General features: G+C 40.1%; 3 protein-coding genes across 7 annotated transcripts in view; 2 read left to right on the plus strand and 1 right to left on the minus strand.

Moving 5' to 3' along the window:
- The window catches only part of LOC134184968 (replication protein A 70 kDa DNA-binding subunit-like), a 1,344-nt gene extending 287 nt beyond the window's left edge, over window positions 1-1,057 (plus strand). Inside the window, exons 1-5 of one of the 5 annotated variants that reach the window (XR_009970717.1) lie at window positions 33-118; window positions 189-250; window positions 303-365; window positions 428-884; window positions 946-1,057. Coding sequence is in view for 3 of the 5 variants with exons in the window: in XM_062652744.1 (XP_062508728.1) it covers window positions 49-118; window positions 189-250; window positions 303-365; window positions 428-574 (342 nt within the window). In the remaining 2 variants the exon portion in view is untranslated. Of the gene's footprint in view, window positions 1-32; window positions 119-188; window positions 251-302; window positions 366-427 lie in introns of those variants that run through there. The other 4 variants (XM_062652745.1, XM_062652747.1, XM_062652744.1 and 1 more) reach the window with 4 other exon arrangements.
- Window positions 1,058-1,319: 262 nt separating this feature from the next.
- LOC134183984 (U4/U6 small nuclear ribonucleoprotein Prp31-like) lies at window positions 1,320-11,421 on the minus strand. The gene is made up of 14 exons (XM_062651583.1): window positions 11,228-11,421; window positions 9,905-10,046; window positions 6,914-7,011; window positions 6,738-6,844; window positions 5,080-5,131; window positions 4,899-5,016; window positions 4,299-4,351; window positions 4,137-4,241; window positions 3,977-4,076; window positions 2,091-2,208; window positions 1,949-2,021; window positions 1,767-1,895; window positions 1,590-1,691; window positions 1,320-1,530 (listed from the first exon to the last, which is right to left on the minus strand). Exons 1-14 carry the CDS (start codon window positions 11,411-11,413, stop codon window positions 1,405-1,407), a joined length of 1,509 nt encoding a protein of 502 aa, XP_062507567.1. The 5' UTR covers window positions 11,414-11,421; the 3' UTR covers window positions 1,320-1,404.
- Window positions 11,422-12,723: 1,302 nt separating this feature from the next.
- Window positions 12,724-18,137, plus strand: LOC134184266 (ankyrin repeat and SOCS box protein 8-like). Its single transcript, XM_062651910.1, has 10 exons — window positions 12,724-12,825; window positions 12,978-13,084; window positions 13,156-13,248; window positions 15,042-15,143; window positions 15,366-15,559; window positions 15,620-15,702; window positions 16,039-16,094; window positions 16,157-16,261; window positions 16,587-16,653; window positions 17,687-18,137. The coding sequence occupies exons 2-10, from the start codon at window positions 12,980-12,982 to the stop codon at window positions 17,968-17,970; spliced, it is 1,089 nt and encodes a 362-aa protein (XP_062507894.1). The 5' UTR covers window positions 12,724-12,825; window positions 12,978-12,979; the 3' UTR covers window positions 17,971-18,137.
- Window positions 18,138-20,544: the final 2,407 nt, after the last annotated feature.

The following is a 20,544-nucleotide window of genomic DNA, read 5'->3' on the forward strand; positions in this document are numbered from 1 at the left end:
AGGAACAAATAAGTTACTGTGTTTATCAATGACACACTGTGGTATTATATGTATGAATCTGTTGAATTTAAGGTAGATGACGATCAGGTTAAATCGATTTCTACCAATCAGACATACAGTAAGTAGAGAAATAGTTGTATTTATATAGTAAGATATGTATATAGCTAGCATTGCTTTTCGTTATTAAGTCAATACACCCACAAAACTATTGATTCAAATCAAAGATGGAAATCTTGGTCATGGAGACAAGGTTTAGGATATTTTATTCTTCGCCTGCCTAAGTTGTAAACTTTGTTTCTTAGCTGGACTATTTCAATGTGCAAGCAACTGTTCTGTTTTTCAAGAAAGATAATGCTCTTTACAAAGTATATTCTGTACATTTATCTGTATTAATTAAGTGATAGAGTATATCGAATCTATTGCACAGGCACGCCCACTGGAAGACCAGAACTTCAAAGTGGTTGACATAGGGAATGGACAATACTGGTGTGAGAAACTCGACACAACATTTGATTCATTCAAATGGCGATATTGCTTGCAGATCAGATTGTACATTCATCTATACGAATACTAAAGACTCGTGTGTGTTTGTGTGCCTGTGTGTGTGTGTGTGTGTGTGTGTGTGTGTGTGTGTGTGTGTGTGTGTGTGTGTGTGTGTGCCTGCCTGTCTGTGGCTATGTCTATGTGTGTGTGTGTGTGTGTGTGTGTGTGTGTGTGCCTGCCTGTCTGTGGCTATGTCTATGTGTGTGTCTGTCTGTGTTTCTGTGTCTGTGTAGGTAAACATCCGTGACTGCAGTGGTGAACAATGGATTACTTGTTTCAATGAACCAGCTGAAGCATTGCTAGGTTACTCAGCACAAGCACTCGCAGAACTTAGAGAATCAGTAAATGTTTTATTTTTTGTTTTTGGTGACCAAAGAAGCTAAGGTTGTAAATTTTGTTTAGAATGAAGCTGCTTTTGATCAAGTGTGTGTTCATACAAACTTTGGCATGTACAACCTTAAAATTAAAGTGAAAGTTGAGAGTTACAATGTATATACAACTTGATAACAACGAAATGCACCTGTCTTTCCGTCTCTCCTGTGACAGCACTTGCTGCTGGCGAACTCGACAGCTCTTGTGCGTAGTTGAGTTGCCACTTCCGGCATGTATTGCAATAAAATGCGTAACAGCCAGTCACGTGACCTACCTCCAGCTCGACCTGTGACCATTTCAATAATGCTACTTATTTATTACCCACATCATACGATTCTGTCATACGATTTTGTCATAGCGCGACTAATTTACCTTCAAGGTGCATACCGGCCGAGGGTTTGCACTTCTAGCTAGTGCTTCTTCATTTATTTCTTCATTCCATTATCAACTACGACCAATACGGTATGCACATAAGGTCAATTCCTGCTGTTACGTCTGCTTTACTGCTTCCTTTCCTTTCTTGACTTTATCAAAACCACCAAAGTTCGAGAAGTACTTGGCATTTGCTTCTTGAATTCTCTTCTCAGCAGCCTGTGGATTAATAATTTCAAGACCCTAAATTAACAACCAAGAACTCAACCAACACTCGATAACAACCAATTTCAAGAATGTACTTGTAATGGAGTAAAAGCAACACTCGATGCAGTTCCGGATGTTTCCCTTCCACGTACAGTTGACCGTCCCCCATACACTTGCTGCTGCTTTTCAATTTTTCTCTGTAATTATATGTAAGTAACCACATTCAAATCCTTCTTTCTCTCCATATCACTCATTACAACAATTGCAATTACTTGCAGCCGCTTAGATATTGTAGCTTGAGTTTTGGAATCGACTACTGCCGCTCGAACCTTGCCTGAACCACTTTTACCCACATTACCGACATTGAACCCCATTTCAGTCTGATAGGGATCGTCTTCTACCTACAATGCAGTCCTACTGAATGCTTTTTTAAAATTAAAAGTTGAATTCCTACCTCTCCAAATGTCATTCTGTTTGCTTGTCTTCTCATTTCTGTTATCGCATACTTGTCTTTCATTCTTCTCACCCTATAGTGCAATGGCACAGCAGCAATACAAAATGTTAACAACGTAAAAAATATGCTTGTTCTGTGTCACCTTCTTCCTCCTCGCTTCTTTCGTATCGAAGGATCGGGTCGTGGTAAAGGTTTGACTTGTTTCACTGGTGGAGGTTCCTGAAGCTTATTGAGCTTCTTCTCCATCTCTTGACGTAATGCTAATAAATCAATTAGCAAGCATTGACAGAACATATAATGATGATGATGAGAGTATAGTAAACTTCACAATACCATACAAAACTCAAGCGTCTATTGATGATTACTGGCAACACAGTAAAATGAAAAAGTTTGAAGTAAGTAGCGATCAACAGCACAAGACTAACAAGCAGTGGCATAGCCTGGCTTTGTGGCTTACTGGGCACAAGCATACAGGTGCCATTTTTAAATAACTGCAAAACTTGTTGCAAACCAAAAAATTATGAGTTTTAAAATACAACACTTTGAATTGATCAACAAAAGAAGTCAATCTGCTATTTCTCATCGGAAGCTTTCTCTAATGTCTAATGTCCTAGCATTCCAAATCTGCAACAGTGTCACCTGCAACCACATCGTCTGGATGTTTCTTTCTGACAGGTTTATTTCGATGGCTAATTTTTTATTTTCATGCACGATCAGCGATGACTAGATCTTATGCGCATCTCGCTATAGCTGGTTCCTATGCTAATTGAAGAACCCTCACCTGTTTGGTTTCAACACTTCTTTACAATGAATACATGCATGCATCTGTGCATGACTGCTTTTGTATAAATAATTATCATCTAAACTTGGTAGTCTAAAACTAGTAGATCGTGAGAAATGGAAGGTTAGACTTTCAGGTTACTTACAAGAACTCGTAAGATATCCCACTTTATAAAAAGCAAACACTAGAAGTCAATAGCTAAGATTTGGGGGCCTGTGCCCCCCTAAGATCCCCATAACTATGCCACCGTAACAAGTACACATTTCCAAAATTGGACTGCCTGTGCATGAAACTAGAGGAAACCCTGCTCATTGAGCTATTATGTACTGCAGATAAATCTAGAGTCTTTTTCACAAGTGGAAAAACGTTTCACAAGCAATTTGAAATGAAAGTAAGCCTGTAAGTTGTTTCCCAACATGTCTTAAATATGATCAAGCCAAAGTGTTTGTGGACTGACATGCGAGATATGGCAGCGTAGTGAGCAACATTTAGACAACAAATTTTGTGACCACTCACCAATCAACACTATCTGTGTACAAAGCACAAAAAATTAGACAGCCCAACTTTCTCTAGCTATTGCAAATTAGAAGCTTCAAATAACATTCCTAAATTCACACATTTTCTCAGTAAGAACCAGCAAAACCTATGGAGCGTTTCTTTGACCACCGCTAGCTCAACCAGTTGAAGCGGTAGAGGTACTCTGGTTGAGTGGAAGTAATCTCAGTGGAAGACACTGAAAAAAGAGTGGACACGAGCATGTGCACTTATCTGTAACTCAAGATGGATAATATGCACACAAAGAACATGATCTCCTGCTATTCTTTAGAGTCACTCTTGCTGTTGCTATGACTGATGCAGATGTTTTGATGCAACAACTATGATTTATCGGGAACCCAGTTGGAGGCATTGATGTACAGGCAGGAACTAGTTGGAATCTTGGGGTTAGAGTTACTGTTAGAGTTAGGGTCAAGCTGATGAAATCAGAAACTTCTGCCTTGTTTTGCCATTTGTCCATACGTGGGCATGCGCAATAGCCTACCTCCGCTGAACTCTACCAGCTCACCCAATATTTCACTGGTAGAGCTGGTGGAGCCGATGGACCTCTACCACTTAATCTGGTGGAGATAAAAGAAATGCGTGAGAACTCCAACGTCTCAACCAGTTGAGCTGGTGGAGAGAAAAGAAAAGCTTAGTCACAAGACTTAGTAATGCTACTCAAAAGTCAATACTTTTCATTACCAACTTACACATTCCAATAGATCCAGTTGGACTTTCGTGAAAGCTGTCTACCCTCGCCGCCAAAGTGCATTTGCCAGCAACTAAACGAGCTGCTTTAGTTCTCAGATCCTTCACACACACACAACCGTGCAATAAAAATTCGTATTCACAACTCAGACAATACAGTACCGGCGATGTGTTCTGTACTAAATCTGTCTCCACGACAAAGCCAATATGAGAAATGGCTGTCATTGAAGAAAACCCTGCTAACACTCGTCTCTGTGCTCCCAACAGCTAATGAACACAACAACTTTAAGATCAACATAATGCCATCAGCTGCTCAAACCATACCAAGACATTGCAAGAAGGCATCTTGGACAATGCAGTCAGGCCACCAGCAACACCTATATGCAGCCATTTAATTAATGTAACAAATATAAACAATTTTACAACCACTTATATTGCAATCTAAAGCCAGTTTAGCAAAAAATCCATTCAGTCATAATTACAAGATTAACAATCATGAGCTAACCCAATATTAATTAAAATGATTGCTAAAACTTGAATGTCAGCCCAACAACATCAAACCTATAAACTGCATTATATACAGGAGCATAGCCAGAAATTTGAAAACAAGGTTTCCTACCAGTCCAAGGCATAATTCTTGATGCATCAATGTCCAGATATAGGAATGGACCAGATGCAGAGCATGCTAATATGGTCATCCAACAGCTCAGAACAAGGGAAGAACATCTCGACACAAAGTTTGGCTGTTCATTCACTCTTACCTTTTAATACTTATATTTATGATAGGAACAGAGCAACACCCATGAAAAGAGGGTTTCTGAGCAACACGAAACATGCCTGGCTATGGCATTGAATATGGCACCAAATACTGATACCATCATCAGTGGCATACACGGTAGATGCGATTCCAAGTACATAACTCACCCATGAGCTTTGCTGCTATCGATGGACCAATAACGTATGTCAAGTTTGGAGCAATGAAAGCCATTCGACTCTCCACATACTCATAAATACGAAATTTTGCCTCGTTGAGACGAAGACCCTAACAATAACACAATTCCAACTTTTGAAGGTAATTAAATAACGTGAGTTAACGTCTGTATACCATATCACAAGCTTCAGTCACTTTTTCCATGTCTTCATCATCAATCCTCTTACTAAAATCAGAGACAAAATTCTATTTCAAATAGTGCAGTGTGTCACAGAGTATACGTAACATCAAGAGCAGAGCATGGTAATGAAATGATCATCATTTCCCATCCTATAACGGTACGACTATTAGTGTACTCGTACACAGGTAACAAATTAGTTTGATCTGTCACACAAGCATACGACAATGCCGTACCACCTGGTCATTTACGAATCAGACAAAAATGAGGCAATTCCTTTTGTACATAAAGAAAACAACATATGGACCCAACTTCAATCACAGTCCTTAAAAAGTCTCAGACGAAATGAACCATTAACCACACACACACACACACACACACACACACACACACACACACAGACACAGACACACAGACACACACAGACACACACAGACACACACAGACACACACAGACACACACAGACACACACAGACACACACAGACACACACAGACACACACAGACACACACAGACACACACAGACAGACACAGACACACACAGACACAGACACAGACACACACAGACACAGACACACACAGACACACACAGACACAGACACACACAGACACAGACACACACAGACACAGACACAGACACACACAGACACAGACACACACACACACACACACACACACACACACACACACACACACACACACACAGACACACACACACACACACACACACACACACACACACACACACACACACACACACACACACACAAGTACAATTTAGCATGTCCGTAGAAACATGAAAATACAATTGCTGTTACTCTATAATCAACTCCAATGTGCGCCTAACTGTCAAGTAACATCTTCTACATACTATATAACATATATATATATATACTAAAATCATGCTGTTATCGCATATATCCTACAAACACCCACGGTTGTAAAAGAGCAAACAAAGTCCGTCCCAGCTAACTTCAACCTTAAAAAATTACAATAACTGGCATTAGGAAAGTCGCTGCAATGTGCTACTAATGCCACTTTGAAGCTCTCATTGGTGCCATTCTTTTAAGATAGATATTGTGCCAATTTCAACTATATTAATCATTGCATCAACGAGATGACCAATGAACAGTCGAACGAAACTAGAGGTAGTAACACCTAAAAATGTTAGCCATCAGAGGCAGTAACAACTGTAAACCTAGCTGGTATAATGCTATTAATTAATAGTATAAATGGGTCAATAGCTTTGAGGAACCTTCCCTACAGAGAAAAACTCCTCAATTCGTTGACTTTAGACTATCAGTGTAGTGTGTCATGTCGTCAGTGTTAGAGGTGGTTTCTATGTCCATGTAGTCTTTAGAATGCAGTCATGCTATTGGCACGTTAAACTGTTCGTTGATAATGCTCTCAGTTTACTATGACTTAAGTTAGTTTGAAATGATCTCCCACAAGTAGCTTCCGTGGTTGAAGTTGTACACATGGGACGAACTTTAAATACTAACTCTATTGCCCAATAAACTAGAAATGCACAAACTTGTCAGACATCTATTTATGAAATTAACTACAAATCCTTCGAATAAATAAATACTCAAAAGTCGTATTGACTCATTACAGGTAGATAAAACTCGCTCAATCGCTTGCAAACAACATTACCCTTGAGTTGTAGAAGCAGTTACACTGATAACCATAACTGATGCGGCTGGAAGTATTTCCTTGAGTTCAGCATCAACGTTTGTTACACCCAGATCATTACCAACAAGCTACACAAGTAAAAAATAGAACATAGGATGCAAAATTCACATCACGATTGCATTGATATCGCAACAAACCTTCACTGTTTGCATATAATCTATAGGGTTGAGAACAAGAGAATCCAGTTCAGGAAAACGAACTGAATAATGATCTCGAATAAATTTATGAATGATATCTACAACAGAATTGTGCTACACGTTGACAGCTATTACAACGGTTTTGTTCGGGAAAAAATTATAACACTTAAGTCTGGTTCACAATACACCTCGAGTCGTGTTGCGTCAAAGGAGACCGTTTCCAACGCGACACGAAGCGACGGGCTGGAATAGGAAAAAATCCTATCCAACATGTCGCATCGGAAACGGCCTCCTTTGACGTGACGCTGCATGACGCAATGCGAGGTGTCTTGTGAACCAGGCTTTATCCTTACACAACCCACTAATCCTTATTGTTGCAAATAAGAGCGGATCTCAAATAAAATCCAAAAATCAAAGACTTTGTGCTGCAACAAGCCGGTCGCGTTTAGAAGCCGACCTTTTGTTCAAGATGCATAGTACACATACAAGCACGGTCACATGCAGGTGCGCATGTGTCGGAGTGTGAGTGCAGTGTTCAACAACACACACAATAATGACAGACGATTCAGAAGACGCTCTTAAAACTGGCATTTTGTGGTAGTCATGCGTATATATCTTAATTGATTAACAAATCTTGTATTTTTAAGTGGTATATGATTGTCATGTTCATACCTTAATTAACAAGTTCAAATGGCATACAAGCCTGTCTTAAATATATTAGTCTGAATTCCAATTCGGCTTATACAGAAACAAACACAGCTCTATTCGAAACAATATGACATACCACAAATGAGAATCAATGCACACATGCCTAGATAACAGTGTATGTAGTGAATTATATTTCATCTCTTTCTCTCCCTCGGTATATAATACTCATTCTGTTTTCTATAATTTTGCGTCTCAGTACAGCAATTTCTCAACAGCAGGCAACAGCAAAAAAGGACAAATACACAGATTCATAGAAAACAGAATTTTTGACTATAAGTTATAACAACCATAAATATGAGGGAATGTTTCCCATGCTATGCAAAACTAACAAAAAATCTACTTTCACTACACAGTCAGACCTTGTTGTTCTGACTACGTTTGTTCCAATGGTTTCTGTCAGACTAATGTGACTGTCGGGATTATCGGTAACAAAATACACAGTGTACCGTGTAGATTAGCTTCACATGTACCTCCGTAAGAAAGCAGCGTTTCCACTGGCCAATCGCTAAATAGCCAAATGCTACAAACAAGTGTCATTGGCGATAAAAAGTTTCTCCTAACCAATTTGGCTAACTGTTACAGTGTACCATGTACTGCAGTCTAAGGATCTTGCAAGAACAGTCGTTACAATGTGCTACGAACGGCAATTAGCTCAACGCATTGGAGCTCCACTACAAGGCTGATCTATTGCGCATGCTCTATATATGTTCTACACATGGCAGGTGCACTCTCTTTGCATACCATACAGCTTCCATAAGTGTTGACCTAGAAATGAGGTTCTGAACACGACTGTGCGAAAATAAAACGGAAACAGACTGATGATGGAACCACAAGAAAGGTTATGCCAATGATGACCCAACTTCCCAAAGATGGTGAACATATACAGGGTTCTAGCCAGGATATTTAAAAGGCATAGTGGTATGGGCGTGACACATAAGTCTGGTACGTGAGCGTGGCATATACCTGGGTGTGCAAATTTCTGAAATAAAAACTACCGCTGGTATGGGTGAGGAAACTGCTATCACTGCCAGTCAGTTTGCAATGTTTTTGTTGTTTCTGTGCACGGATGCAACTTTGAAGGTAGGGAATGGCTCTCTGAAAGCACTCTTAGTTTCAAACATGTTGAGCAGAAGAGATAAAATCTTGTTTGGCTTCTCCTGGCATGACCGAAGCTGAACTGCTAAGGTCGTTGTAACAACACTCATGTTAGACAGCTCTAATAGCCCAGTCTTCAAGTCACTGAGTGATTTTTCCACAGCTTTGTTTGCTTCATCTACCTTTGGTTGACTCTTCACAAAAGTTTGGTTGTCCTTCCAAGCTGAGAAAAGGTAGAAGTACTCTTTGGATGACACTGCAATAGAAGTAAGCATTTTCATGAATTCTGGGTGTGACCTGGCATCATCAGAGAGCAGGTCAGAGCAAGTTATCTCTATCTGCATGCAGAGATGTGCAATAGCACAACACTGACTGTCTTCTACACGTTTGTCAACGCCTATCCCAGCAGAAGCAGTAGCAGCAGTGCTGATCTCTTGCGTGGCTATAGTCACTTCTATTGGCTGACTCTCTTCTGTAGACTTGGGCTTACTAGAAGAATGCTCTGCTCTCTCCTCTGATATCTGAAATGGGATATTAATTCTACAGTGAATTCTTGCTCTCAAGCGGAGAATTCTGACCTTCATTTGCTACCTCAGGCTGAACTTTGAAAAACAAAGTGATATCGTTGCGTTTCAGTTCGTCGATCCTCTTGGAAGTCCTTTCAAAGATTACTGCGCACATTTTGTCGTTCTGACTAGCTGTCTTCCCTTGACGTTGCGCTTTCTGCACACCTTCTTCGCGAGACAGAGATGGGCTGACAAAGACAAAAGCATTCACAAACTGACGATATCTGTTCGCCGGTGCTTTGTGAACAGCCGAAAGTCTCTTTGACAAGTCCCTAAGGACAGAAGAGTACTTCCCGTCCCACGCCATACACACTTCCAACACGTGCGCCGGCCAAGCTAGCGCGTGCTATATGCGTCATGTGTATTGACTTGAAACGATACTTACGTGCAGGCATAAATGCAATATCCAGACTTCAGTATAAATTCTACTTCTACTAGACCACAAGAGATCATCGACATTTTATTCCACACCCCCAAAGTGTACAACTACTTCTACCCCCTACCCCCTAGCGTACACTTTGTACGCTTGAGAAAATGTCGGCAATTATGGACGAACCCTTAACCTACTAAATGAGCAAATGTATATTCAAGCAAATGCAGTGACAAGTTTGTAAACACATACGTATTTCGTGGTCAATCTCTACGGCCACGTTGTTGGCTTCGACAATAAGTTGATACTCTGGATCAGCTTCCACCGGACCATGAATCTCTTCCTGTCTTGGGTTTGCAGTGTAGAAATCTATCTGCTCCAAAACTCGTTTCAGCTAAAGACCATCAATCAACAGTGGCAACCATTAATAACTAATAGACATAAAAACATCTAAATATAAGTTTCCAAATTTAGAGAACATTGATATCAAGTTTGAAAGACAACAGTAGGACTGTACAAACTGCTATTGCATGTCTCATTGACTGTGCACTTTACCACATTAGCTCATGAATTGCAATACAAACTGCACCGTGTTCGAATCTATGCTAAAAGTTATGTTCTCAAGATATAGTCTCGTCCCCAGGCATTCACCTCGCTCCTCCGTGCAATGCTCACGCATCACATGACTAGGCTGTGACGTCAGTCTATTCACGTGATGCACAAGTGCTGCACAGAGGAGCGAGGCGAACACCTGGGGACAACACTACTCAAGATACAAAAGTGAAATATCAATAATCGCAGTACCTACATTTCTAACTAGTGTCTGAACTGTTTTCTTCCCACAGCACTCCCACATCAAGGGCGTAGCAAGTATACTTAAAGTGGTCGAGCTTAATGTGTGCTAGAAGACATGGTTGCGTCCCATGACAAAGCACAATTACAATCATTGTAGTGTGTGCTATTTAAACTAGTCCACACCAATTAAAATTAATCTATTTGTATGTACCAAAAGTTCCTAGTCTATGATCTGAGTGTGCCACAAACTGGTCATGGACAACTTGAAGATCCATACTATCTACTTGTCTTTGCTACTTACTCTAAATAAATATATTTATAAATAACATAATTAAACCGGACATTGTGACTGTCCAAAGTCCATTCTTCCAAAACTGGTCGCGACCCTCTCCTATGCACTGCAGACGATGACATTTTCATCACAAAAAAACCGCTGTCTAACCGCTATTCCTATCTCTTTGATAACGAGTACGCCAACTAATGGGGTTTTCAAGTTTTAATTAATTAAAGCAACGTAAAAAATGTCTGCATGGCACAAAACGGAAATCATATACTTGCATGGCAGGTTACACGGTATGTACCTGCCTCAGTGTAGGCAATACTTACTGTTGGGTCGTGTGTAAATATAAATGAGAGTGAGCAATAAACAGGCAACACACCATACAACGACAGCCTCTGCACCTGTCATCAGCTAATGCCCGTATCCACAAGAGAGCATAGCCTATGACTTCTCCCCACCCTAACTAGAACATGGCTCGTTCTTAGATTCAATACACGTACCTGCTGACTGTCGCTCAGCTTCGCTATGCTTCGTATTGAATCCGTGTCGATGGCGTCCAGGTCCATCAGATCTTCTTGACCTTCATCAAGACCCTCACCATTTTCTTTGTTTTCTGCATCATCCTCTATGTCACCCTCTTCTGCTATTTCTTCCAAATCAGCCAACAATTCGTCGGCGAGAGACATCGCTCGGTCTAAGTACCCGGATAAGTTTTGTCCCTTGTCATTGCCCGGATTATCAATGCTCAAAGAGTCCAACAATTTATTGATAAATAATTAATTCTATCCCACCAACCGAAGCTGCATGCAATCAAAGAATGCAATGTAATACACACTAATTGCATGCTAACCTTGCGCTAGCCATGCTTGCTAGTCTGGTCTAGAGTGCTAGCTAAGAATATGACACCTAATTAAAATGCTCTCAAGAGGTCTGCAAAACGGTAGTTATCTATAAGCTTGGTAACCAAGGTCGCAAACCCTAGTGTGGAAACGCCATGGACAAAATTATATAAAACAGTCATTGAAGAATTATACATTCTAGCAACAAGCTAATGAATTAATAATGATAATGACAATAAATAGACATTTACAGAATTAATAAAATTTACATTAATATTTACAATAAATACACACGTGACACACACACACACACACACACACACACACACACACACACACACACACACACACACACACACGCTCGTAGCTGTGAAGCGACGGTGTAAACATAGCTTCATTTACTAGTATCTACTATGCAACAAACGATCGACCAACTGAGAGCAGAAAAAAGTGACTAAACTCCAACTATCAACTTATGCTGACAGAAAATTAGAAGGCAAAGACATCAGCAAACTGAATGAACAAATTGCAATATTAATATCGGGTCAAAAGCCACAGTTGAAATATCGATCTACAGATCGACGACGGCCAGTCATCGTACGATTGGTCGGACCTTCTCGAATTGACTTCAGGAAAGATTGTTGTTGCTGTGAATCCGCTTTTGTGTAAAGAAGCATTGGGTTAGTAAGTTGGCGAGTAAGTGAGTACGACGTGTAGATGACAAACATGGCATTTAATTAGAGAAATAGGGAATATAGACTGTATATCATATATGCCAGACAGAGATTATCTTCTCATTTAATTATTAAGTGAGAAAGTTTGCTTTCTAGATTGTCTGCACAAGAGATTTGTGACGTGCTATTGTATTGATATGCTGAATATCTACGTAGCTTGCCTGTTCATTCTATTTTTACTAGCAACTTTCAGTTTGTATTGGTCTAGATGACTGTCTGTTTCATATAACTGATTTAATTAATTGATGACAATAAATACTCAAAGTGTATTGAACGTCTCCAATCTACAATATCTGTTACTATACCTGTAAACACATCACACAACATTTGATTTAATCGTCTGAAATTAACTTCTGTTTGTTTGTAGTAGAGAAGATTATTGCACGTGATCAAATGAATTAGTCACGTGAGTTAATAGATGAGCATGCGTAGAATGTAGAGAACGTCAGAGGGACTGTTCCCTTCGTTGTAGACTCAGTCATCGTCAGTCGGTGTGTATTCAGTGAGTACAGCACTATAGAAAAGGTTGGCTGTGATGTCGTCACTGTTGCGTAACTGATGCACTTCGTTTGATCTCGTGGCGCCATTAATTGACGCGCACGCGTCTATCTATCAGTTCCTCTTGTTTCTTTGAGTTGTTTTGTGTGGTGGAGTGTTATTGTTTGTTTGTTGTGTAGAAATGGAGAAAGAATTGTGGGAAGCGGTGAGGAGTAGTGATACTTGGTTAGTAACGCGTCTTTTGAAATTGGGAGTTGATGTCAATAGTACGCGTGCTGCCTGTGGGGTATGTGTTGTGAGTTATAATGTGTGTATTGGATGTTGAAATGAACTGCACGTCGTTTGATCTCAAAATAGGACACTCTTCTGATACAAGCGTGTAGGAAGAAGAACAAGGAAATGATTGAGTTGCTGCTCACTAAATCAGCAGATGTTAATGTGACTGGCTGGGTGAGTTGATTGAGTGTGTGAAAGTGTGATGTGTTGTTGATAAGATGATAGATATCAACTAGATGTAACAATCTAATCCAACAATCAACGTTTTCGTTTCTTCTTGCTCGTCAAGAGGCAGCAGTGTTGACTTGTGACTGGCTGAAGCAGCCATTGCATGCAGAGATGAATAATGTTGTTGGTTTTTATTTCATTCAACTTCACCATCATCACTATCATCTAACCATACTTTCAATCTAAACATGATTCAGCCCTCTAAGTGGCGACTGTTTTGGTCGCCAAATGCGACCAAATCTGCAACTTGGCGAGCAGATCATAGAAGTAAGTCGCCAATCGCGACCAACCGTCACATGAGCCAGTGGCGCCGTCCGTTTTTTTTGCTCAATGGGCGTTGGCAACACGAGGGAATACGATCTTACATGTGTATAGCCAACCCGAACGTTTCCGCATCCTGCTCGTGCACTAATAGCAGTGGTATATCCGAGCCACATCCGGGTCACTGGTGGCAACGGCACGTGTAGTGTACAATAATGAAGCGCGTACGAGGGATAGAAGACTTCTTCAACAGCAGTTCAAGATCAAAGCAGCCGCGTGATGAAACAGAGGAGCACCAAGACAGACCACAATCTCCTAGCGGTACGTCCCCCGTCCGAGTCATGATCAACAGCGAGCCATTGGAGCGTGCTAGCGATACATGCAGTTAAGACAGACTGCAGAAGCTCTCTGGCAACCGAAACATTAGAAGACCTAATCCGCATCTCATCAGAGGGCCCTCCTGTTTGCCAATTTCAGCCAGAAGCAGTAGCCGCAAAATGGATGAATAGTTCTACTAGATCTAGGAGACTTGCATATAAAGGATGGCCTGGAGAAGTTTCGTAAACTTCTAAGTTATTGAGTTGTTGTTTGTGTTACTGTATATTTAATGTAATGAGTTCTAGCGACCTTAGTGTCTTCAGTGACATGCGACAGACTATCTAGTTCTAGAAGCAGTCTTGTGTGGGAGTGGCTGGCGAGTAAAATTTCTAATTGGCGACCAAAAGTTTAGGCCTGGTCGCCAATGGCCAGCAGCGGAAAATGCAAGCTTAGAGGCCTGTGATTTCATGTCCCACTGCTCTCTACTAACTATAAACATGTTTTAGTGTGAAAGCCAAACTCTCAAGTGTGATGCAGACGTTTGACAAAAGTAGTTTTATTTAATGGGTCATTGATATTAATTTATTAAATGTGTGATGGATGATGATTTTGGGTTACTGCTTGTGATTTCATTCATGTCGCTGTGCTGTCTTGATGACCTTAGATGGTCTGTAGAGAGGAAGGTGGGGATTAGTAATTTGAGGTTGGAATGAATGTTTGGCTTGATATACTGTACGTGCAGACAGCAATTTTTATTTTTATTAATTTTGTGGCTTAACAGAGACGATTATCTTGTGTCAATGATTTAAGTGTTTTGGTAAGACAAGGTTTTGTGTCAGTGGGGAGACGATAAGCGGAGATCAAGTTGTGACATGAGGAAATAGGATTTTTATATTTTAGTTGAGATGTTAGACGTTGTACTTGTATGACTGCTTTCTAATTGATCTTGAGCAGTCAGTTTTGACAAATCTTGTGACAACTTTGCAAGGAATGACGTTTGACATACACAAATTTAAAATTGCAGACGAGCAAGGAAGGTGGAGATAGCCAACATGTCTAAATAGGTTTGCAGTAATTAATTGTTTTGGTTGGTGACTTTTGGTTTAGCATGGAGGGGATGGTGGAATAATAATTATAATAATACATTCTTGTGTGTGCAGGGGGGAGAGACGGCTTTGATAGTAGCAGCAATGAATGGGTTGTACAACATCATTGACATATTATTGAAGACCAAAGATATTAATTTGATGAAGGGAGATGATGTGAGTTTGAGTATTGAGAGGTTGAGTTGATATTGTGGTGTCTGTTGTGCATGTATTAAACATATTTGTGAGTGCAATGCATTCATTTTGCTATTGTTTGTGTTTGTGTGTTGATCATTCTATTGAATGTCTCATTGTGTGTGTTGAATGGAATGTCTGTTGCTTTAATATATTTTAACATAAACACTCTCTCACTATCTTATCAGTTTCTTGTTTACTCAGGTGGGAAGGACAGCCATACATTGGGCTGCATGGAATAATCACGTGACCATTTTAGAGAGACTTTTGACTTGTTCTGTTCCTGTTGATATCAATGATAATTATGGTCGTACACCACTGTGGTGGGCTGCCTGTTATGGTCGTGTGCGTTGTGTTGATGTTCTCCTAAAACATGGAGCGAGTCCCCAACATGAGAGGTGATGCATTCAATATCCTTCAGTCAATAATATTACTAACGTGATGTCATTGTGGGATAGTAAGAGTGAAGGATCACCACTAGAGATTGCCAAGCGACGTGGTCGCAGTCATGTGGTTGAGATGATGGAAGAAGCCATAAGATGTAAGTGAAAGAAACAATTAATTTTTTCTTTCCTTTTCTCTAATTTGTTTTTCATGTTTAAATTATTTTCTAATGTTCTGTTTTTGCATCCATTTGTCTGTCTCTTTTGTTTTGTCTGTATGTCTGTCCATCTATTCATTTGTATGACAGTGAGTTTGAATTTAACTGTAATTGAATCGTATGTCATGCAAGGAGGTGATATGAAAGTGTTGTATTGCTTTAGAAATATAATTTTCTGTGTTGACTTTCACAACTCACACATTTTAATGTGAAGATGTTAAATGATGTGTCCATACATACATATGTATGTTTGTAATGTGTTTGTCATTTTTACAGCAAAGACACCGAAGAGAGAGGAGCTCGTAGCTGCAGTGGGGAAATATAAACATAAAGTATGGAAATATAAATAAGAAGTGAAGCTTACGTTACTGTATTACATTATTTGGTGTTGTAGATGACGTTACTGGAAAGACAGTTGGCAGAGAAAGACAGGGAGATTGCTTCTTTGAAAGAACGATTGGCAAGAATCAGAGACGTAACTAATGTTGAGAGTGATGAGGTTTGTTCAGTTAGATGGCATTCGTGTTAATGATGATTATCATTGATGTACAGATAGTTGTATACATGTCAGTCAAAGTTGCTGCATTCTGTTCATGCCCACTGGCACGTCAATTTAGTAATAATAAATTAGAATTAACATTATTGATATCACCACTCACCTCAGTGACAATAATTAATTAATTAATTTTTATTATATTTCTTTTATATATTAATTATTAGTTAATTGGTATTAGTGATCAATAAAATGTTGTAGATGACTGATTGACTATGTCGTATACATAAGACAGAAAATAGTTTACTCCTTGATCTCTTTGCATTTTCAGGTTGTGGAAGATGATGTGACAGCAGCCAGAGCTCAATCTACTGCTAGATCGTTTGCTCAGTCAACAGGTACATACTGATTCTTAGTTTCACATGCTAGAATCACTGGATAAATGTGTGTGTGTGTGTGTGTGTGTGTGTGTGTGTGTGTGTGTGTGTGTGTGTGTGTGTCTGTGTGTGTGTCTGTGTCTGTGTCTGTGTCTGTGTCTGTGTCTGTGTCTGTGTCTGTGTGTCTCTCTGTCTCTCTGTCTCTCTGTCTGTTTGTGTGTGTGTGTGTGTGTGTGTGTGTGTGTGTGTGTGTGTGTGTGTGTGTGTGTGTGTGTGTGTTTGTGTGTGTTCATGTGCACGTGTGTGTGTGTGTGTGTGTGCCTGTGTGTCTGTGTGGTGCAATAGCTCAGTTGGTTAGAGAGCATTTCGAGAACGAAAGCATCCGGGACCTTGCAGGGTTGTAGGTTCAAGTCACTGTGATGACTAGCTATGGCATAATTTCCTTAAGCAAGAAACTTACACACAATTGCTTCTCTCGACTCAGGAGTATAAATGAGTACTTGGCATTGACTGGGGTGGACATGACCGCTAGCTTGGCTGTAACATCATGCAGCAGACGGGTACTTGTGGGCTTTGGTGTCCAGTCCCAAAGCTGCGCCATAGTCAGTGCCCCTGGATGACTCTGGCCAAGCTCCAGGTGGATTGTAGCGCTGGTCCTAAGCCTTCACGTAGCGCATGGAGGCCCTGTCTCTAGAGGCAGGGGGAGCTATCTTCGCAACTAACCTTAAGGTTGACGTCATTTACGAATGACATGGAAGGCTTGACATTTGTCCATTTGTGTGTGCACGTACACGTGTGTGTGTGTGTGTGTGTGTGTGTGTGTGTGTGTGTGTGTGTGTGTGTGTGTGTGTTTGTGTGTGCGTGTGCGTGTGTGTGTGTGTGTGTGTGTGTGTGTGTGTGTGTGTGTGAATTGCATTATGGCTGCATGTCTGTCAGTCTCTTGATCTTCCAGTCTCTCTGTTGTTTTGCTTCATATTCCTGTTTAGTCTGCTGATCACTTTATTGTACAAGTTTGTATTTCATTGTAAGGAATGATTTTTATGCCTTACACTAGAGGATGATCATAGACGTGATTCGTATTCTCGTCGAGTTCTGCAGGCAATTCAAGGAATTGGCTCTACCAGATGGTATCCACTCGGTCGTGATTGTGGAGAAACACGAGATCAGCTGCGAGAATTCACTGTTCTGGTCAACGATTGTGATAAAGTTCAAGCTTTATTTGATGTGATGGCACAGAAAGGAGGAGAGAAACAAGCAGCAGACAAACTACTTGACGCGTGCAAAACCATACAAAATCCAATATTTGCAGAAGTCAAAGAAGCGATGGACAAAATGTAATTTGGGAAGATGAAGAAACAAGGGAATGTGTTTTTGTGTTGCGTATTAATAGTGTTGTTGTAGTTAAATGTCCTCAATTGTGATTTGTTGTTATTTTTAATCTGAATGTAGCAGTCTAGTGATTGTGTAGAAAAGTGAAGATATCAAAGGTGTTTGTATTCTTCTGCTCAATACTTACATATCAATACATTAGTGTGTGTGTGTGTGTGTGTGTGTGTGTGTGTGTGTGTGTGTGTGTGTGTGTGTGTGTGTGTGTGTGTGTGTGTGTGTGTGTGTGTTGAAATATTAGACACGATGGTCTATTACAACGATGCACCAGAACGAAACTTTTCTTGACTCGAAAACTTGTGTGAACCGAATGGCCACCAATAGAAGTCAGATATCCAGAAAGGATCGTGGTAGATGTACATGTTTGTGTTGTAAAACATGTGATCATGACGTATTTCTAACACAAAAGAGCCTGCACGTTTGTTAGTTTGATGACATTACTGCAACAGTTCCAGCTAGTACCACACTGTCTCTCACTTGTCACTAAAATGTACAACATTTCCTTTCACTTAGGCTTGTTTCCATGTCGGTCACATGACGAATAATAATAGTGTCTCTTGGAGGACTCCTAACGCACAACAAAATGAAAGCGAAACAAAGTTGGTGACAAACACGGCGACTGACTCTCTCTCCATTTTCTAGCATGTAGGATGATGCTATGGCCAGTAACGAGCCATCAATGTCTATCTGTGTGGACCTTGGCCATTAGGAAAGCACCTAATTGAACGAGTTTGATATTTCAGAGTCGACTCCCTTTGCCACAAAGGCTGACTCTGTATCACAAATATCATTAGTATTTACAGTGTACTAATACCAGTGTTTGACAGACAGTAACTACATGATTGTTTGCAAGTGTTTATGTTGTCTTCTTTTTCTCTGCTTGTGTCTGTCTGTCTATCTGTCTGTCTGTCCGTCCGTCCATCTGTCTGTCTGTCTGTCTGCTTGTTTGTCTGACTGTTGTTAATCTGCCTACTAGCCTGCAAACATCAAATGTTACAGCCACCACCTTACAGTGTTCCTAAGATCCCAGATCAACACGTGGCTTCCTTTCTACAATCAAAATAGATCTTAACAGCTAACTACAACACTGTCTATGATAACGACAACTCACCGAGCCAACAATCAGTTTCTCTTGACTAACATCCATAGTATAAACCTATAATCACAAAATGGAAGAAAATCAAATGCATAGATGGTACACAGAGGGTCAGACCTTTTCCTGTTGATCAAGAGTGCCTGCAACACCTCAATTGTTTCTTACATTCCACAATTTGACAATTTTATCACAACTCCTTGTACACAGTAATCCTACACATGACACTTAAAAGATGCCAACTCTCTTGCATTTGGAACAGACACACACACACACACACACACACACACACACACACACACACACACACACACACACACACACACACACACACACACACACACACACACACACACACACACACACACACACACACACACACTTGTATTATGAATACTAGTAAACCAGCTTTAGTAACTTCCAATGTGTCACACTGTAGGAGCAAATTGCATGTAAGAAGATGATATTCATCTGCCAACTTAATTGCCACATTCACACTGGATGTTCCAGTTGACAAAAGGTGCAGGTATGTTCATGCAACCTCAGAGATGCTGCCAAATTCGTCGGGTTTAATTAATTAAATTTTGTGTTGTAGACAAACTTTGATCAAATATCTCTAACTGCTCTAGGGTCAATCCTTTTAAGATTTTCGCTCAACTGCTTTCTTTACTAGTAGCCTTACCCCCAACTTGAGGAAAATAAGTTTAACCAGCACAAAATGTAATGCGCATGCGTTTTGTGGCAAACGCTAAAAAACTTCATTTTGTTGGGCGATCAATCTGGTCTTTACTATGGTATCTTTATAAAGTTATGGTATCTTTCTAGAGTACTTTGAATCTCCTGTTTCATTATGGCATAGGTCTCAGTCAACGCGTTCTAGTCAATTCTTCTTAGGTGTCCACTGCAAAAGACTTTGGAATCCAACACCATCCAGCAGGTGAAGTTGGCGCATCATTTCACCGTTTAAATGTGCAAATGGTTAATTTCAATTGCCAACTACAAACCACTAAAGTAGACTCTAGCCCTAGCCCTACTTTGGTTTTCAAAGCTCTAGTCAAAAAAATAAGCAAACTCTACCATGATAAAGACTACTGTGATGTCACTTCCTGTGGTGAACAAATTAGTGATCACGTGTAAGAAAAATTCAGCTGGAGCAAAGTTTGCAGATTTTACCGCTAAAATGCATATCCACCTGACTAGGGAGCGGCTTCAATCTTTCCTAATGCAATTTATAACCGGATTTTTAAAATATCATAAAAAATATCATAGAGAGTCTAGCAAGGACTCTACGCCCACTTCCGCTACTTCCGCTATCAATTAATATCTAATCATTTTTCATTATTTTCCGTTAGAATTGCATTAGGACCAAAAGCAATTTATACAATATCTAAAGACATTAATTAATTAACCTAACGCAACAAACAACGTAGTAT

The sequence above is a fragment of the Corticium candelabrum genome, chromosome 9 (genome assembly GCF_963422355.1).
Source record: "Corticium candelabrum chromosome 9, ooCorCand1.1, whole genome shotgun sequence".
Classification (NCBI taxonomy): domain Eukaryota; kingdom Metazoa; phylum Porifera; class Homoscleromorpha; order Homosclerophorida; family Plakinidae; genus Corticium; species Corticium candelabrum.

Coding starts and splice junctions, on each gene's coding strand:
- LOC134183984 (XM_062651583.1), bottom strand. CDS start 11,413: ATGTCTCTCGCCGACGAATTGTTGGCTGATTTGGAAGAAATAGCAGAA. Junction 4,077..4,136: donor TAGTACAGAACACATCGCCG/GTACTGTATTGT, acceptor GTGTGTGTGAAG/GATCTGAGAACTAAAGCAGC. Junction 2,022..2,090: donor AAGAAGCGAGGAGGAAGAAG/GTGACACAGAAC, acceptor ATTGCACTATAG/GGTGAGAAGAATGAAAGACA.
- LOC134184266 (XM_062651910.1), top strand. CDS start 12,980: ATGGAGAAAGAATTGTGGGAAGCGGTGAGGAGTAGTGATACTTGGTTA. Junction 13,249..15,041: donor ATGTTAATGTGACTGGCTGG/GTGAGTTGATTG, acceptor TTGTGTGTGCAG/GGGGGAGAGACGGCTTTGAT. Junction 16,095..16,156: donor TGGGGAAATATAAACATAAA/GTATGGAAATAT, acceptor TTGGTGTTGTAG/ATGACGTTACTGGAAAGACA.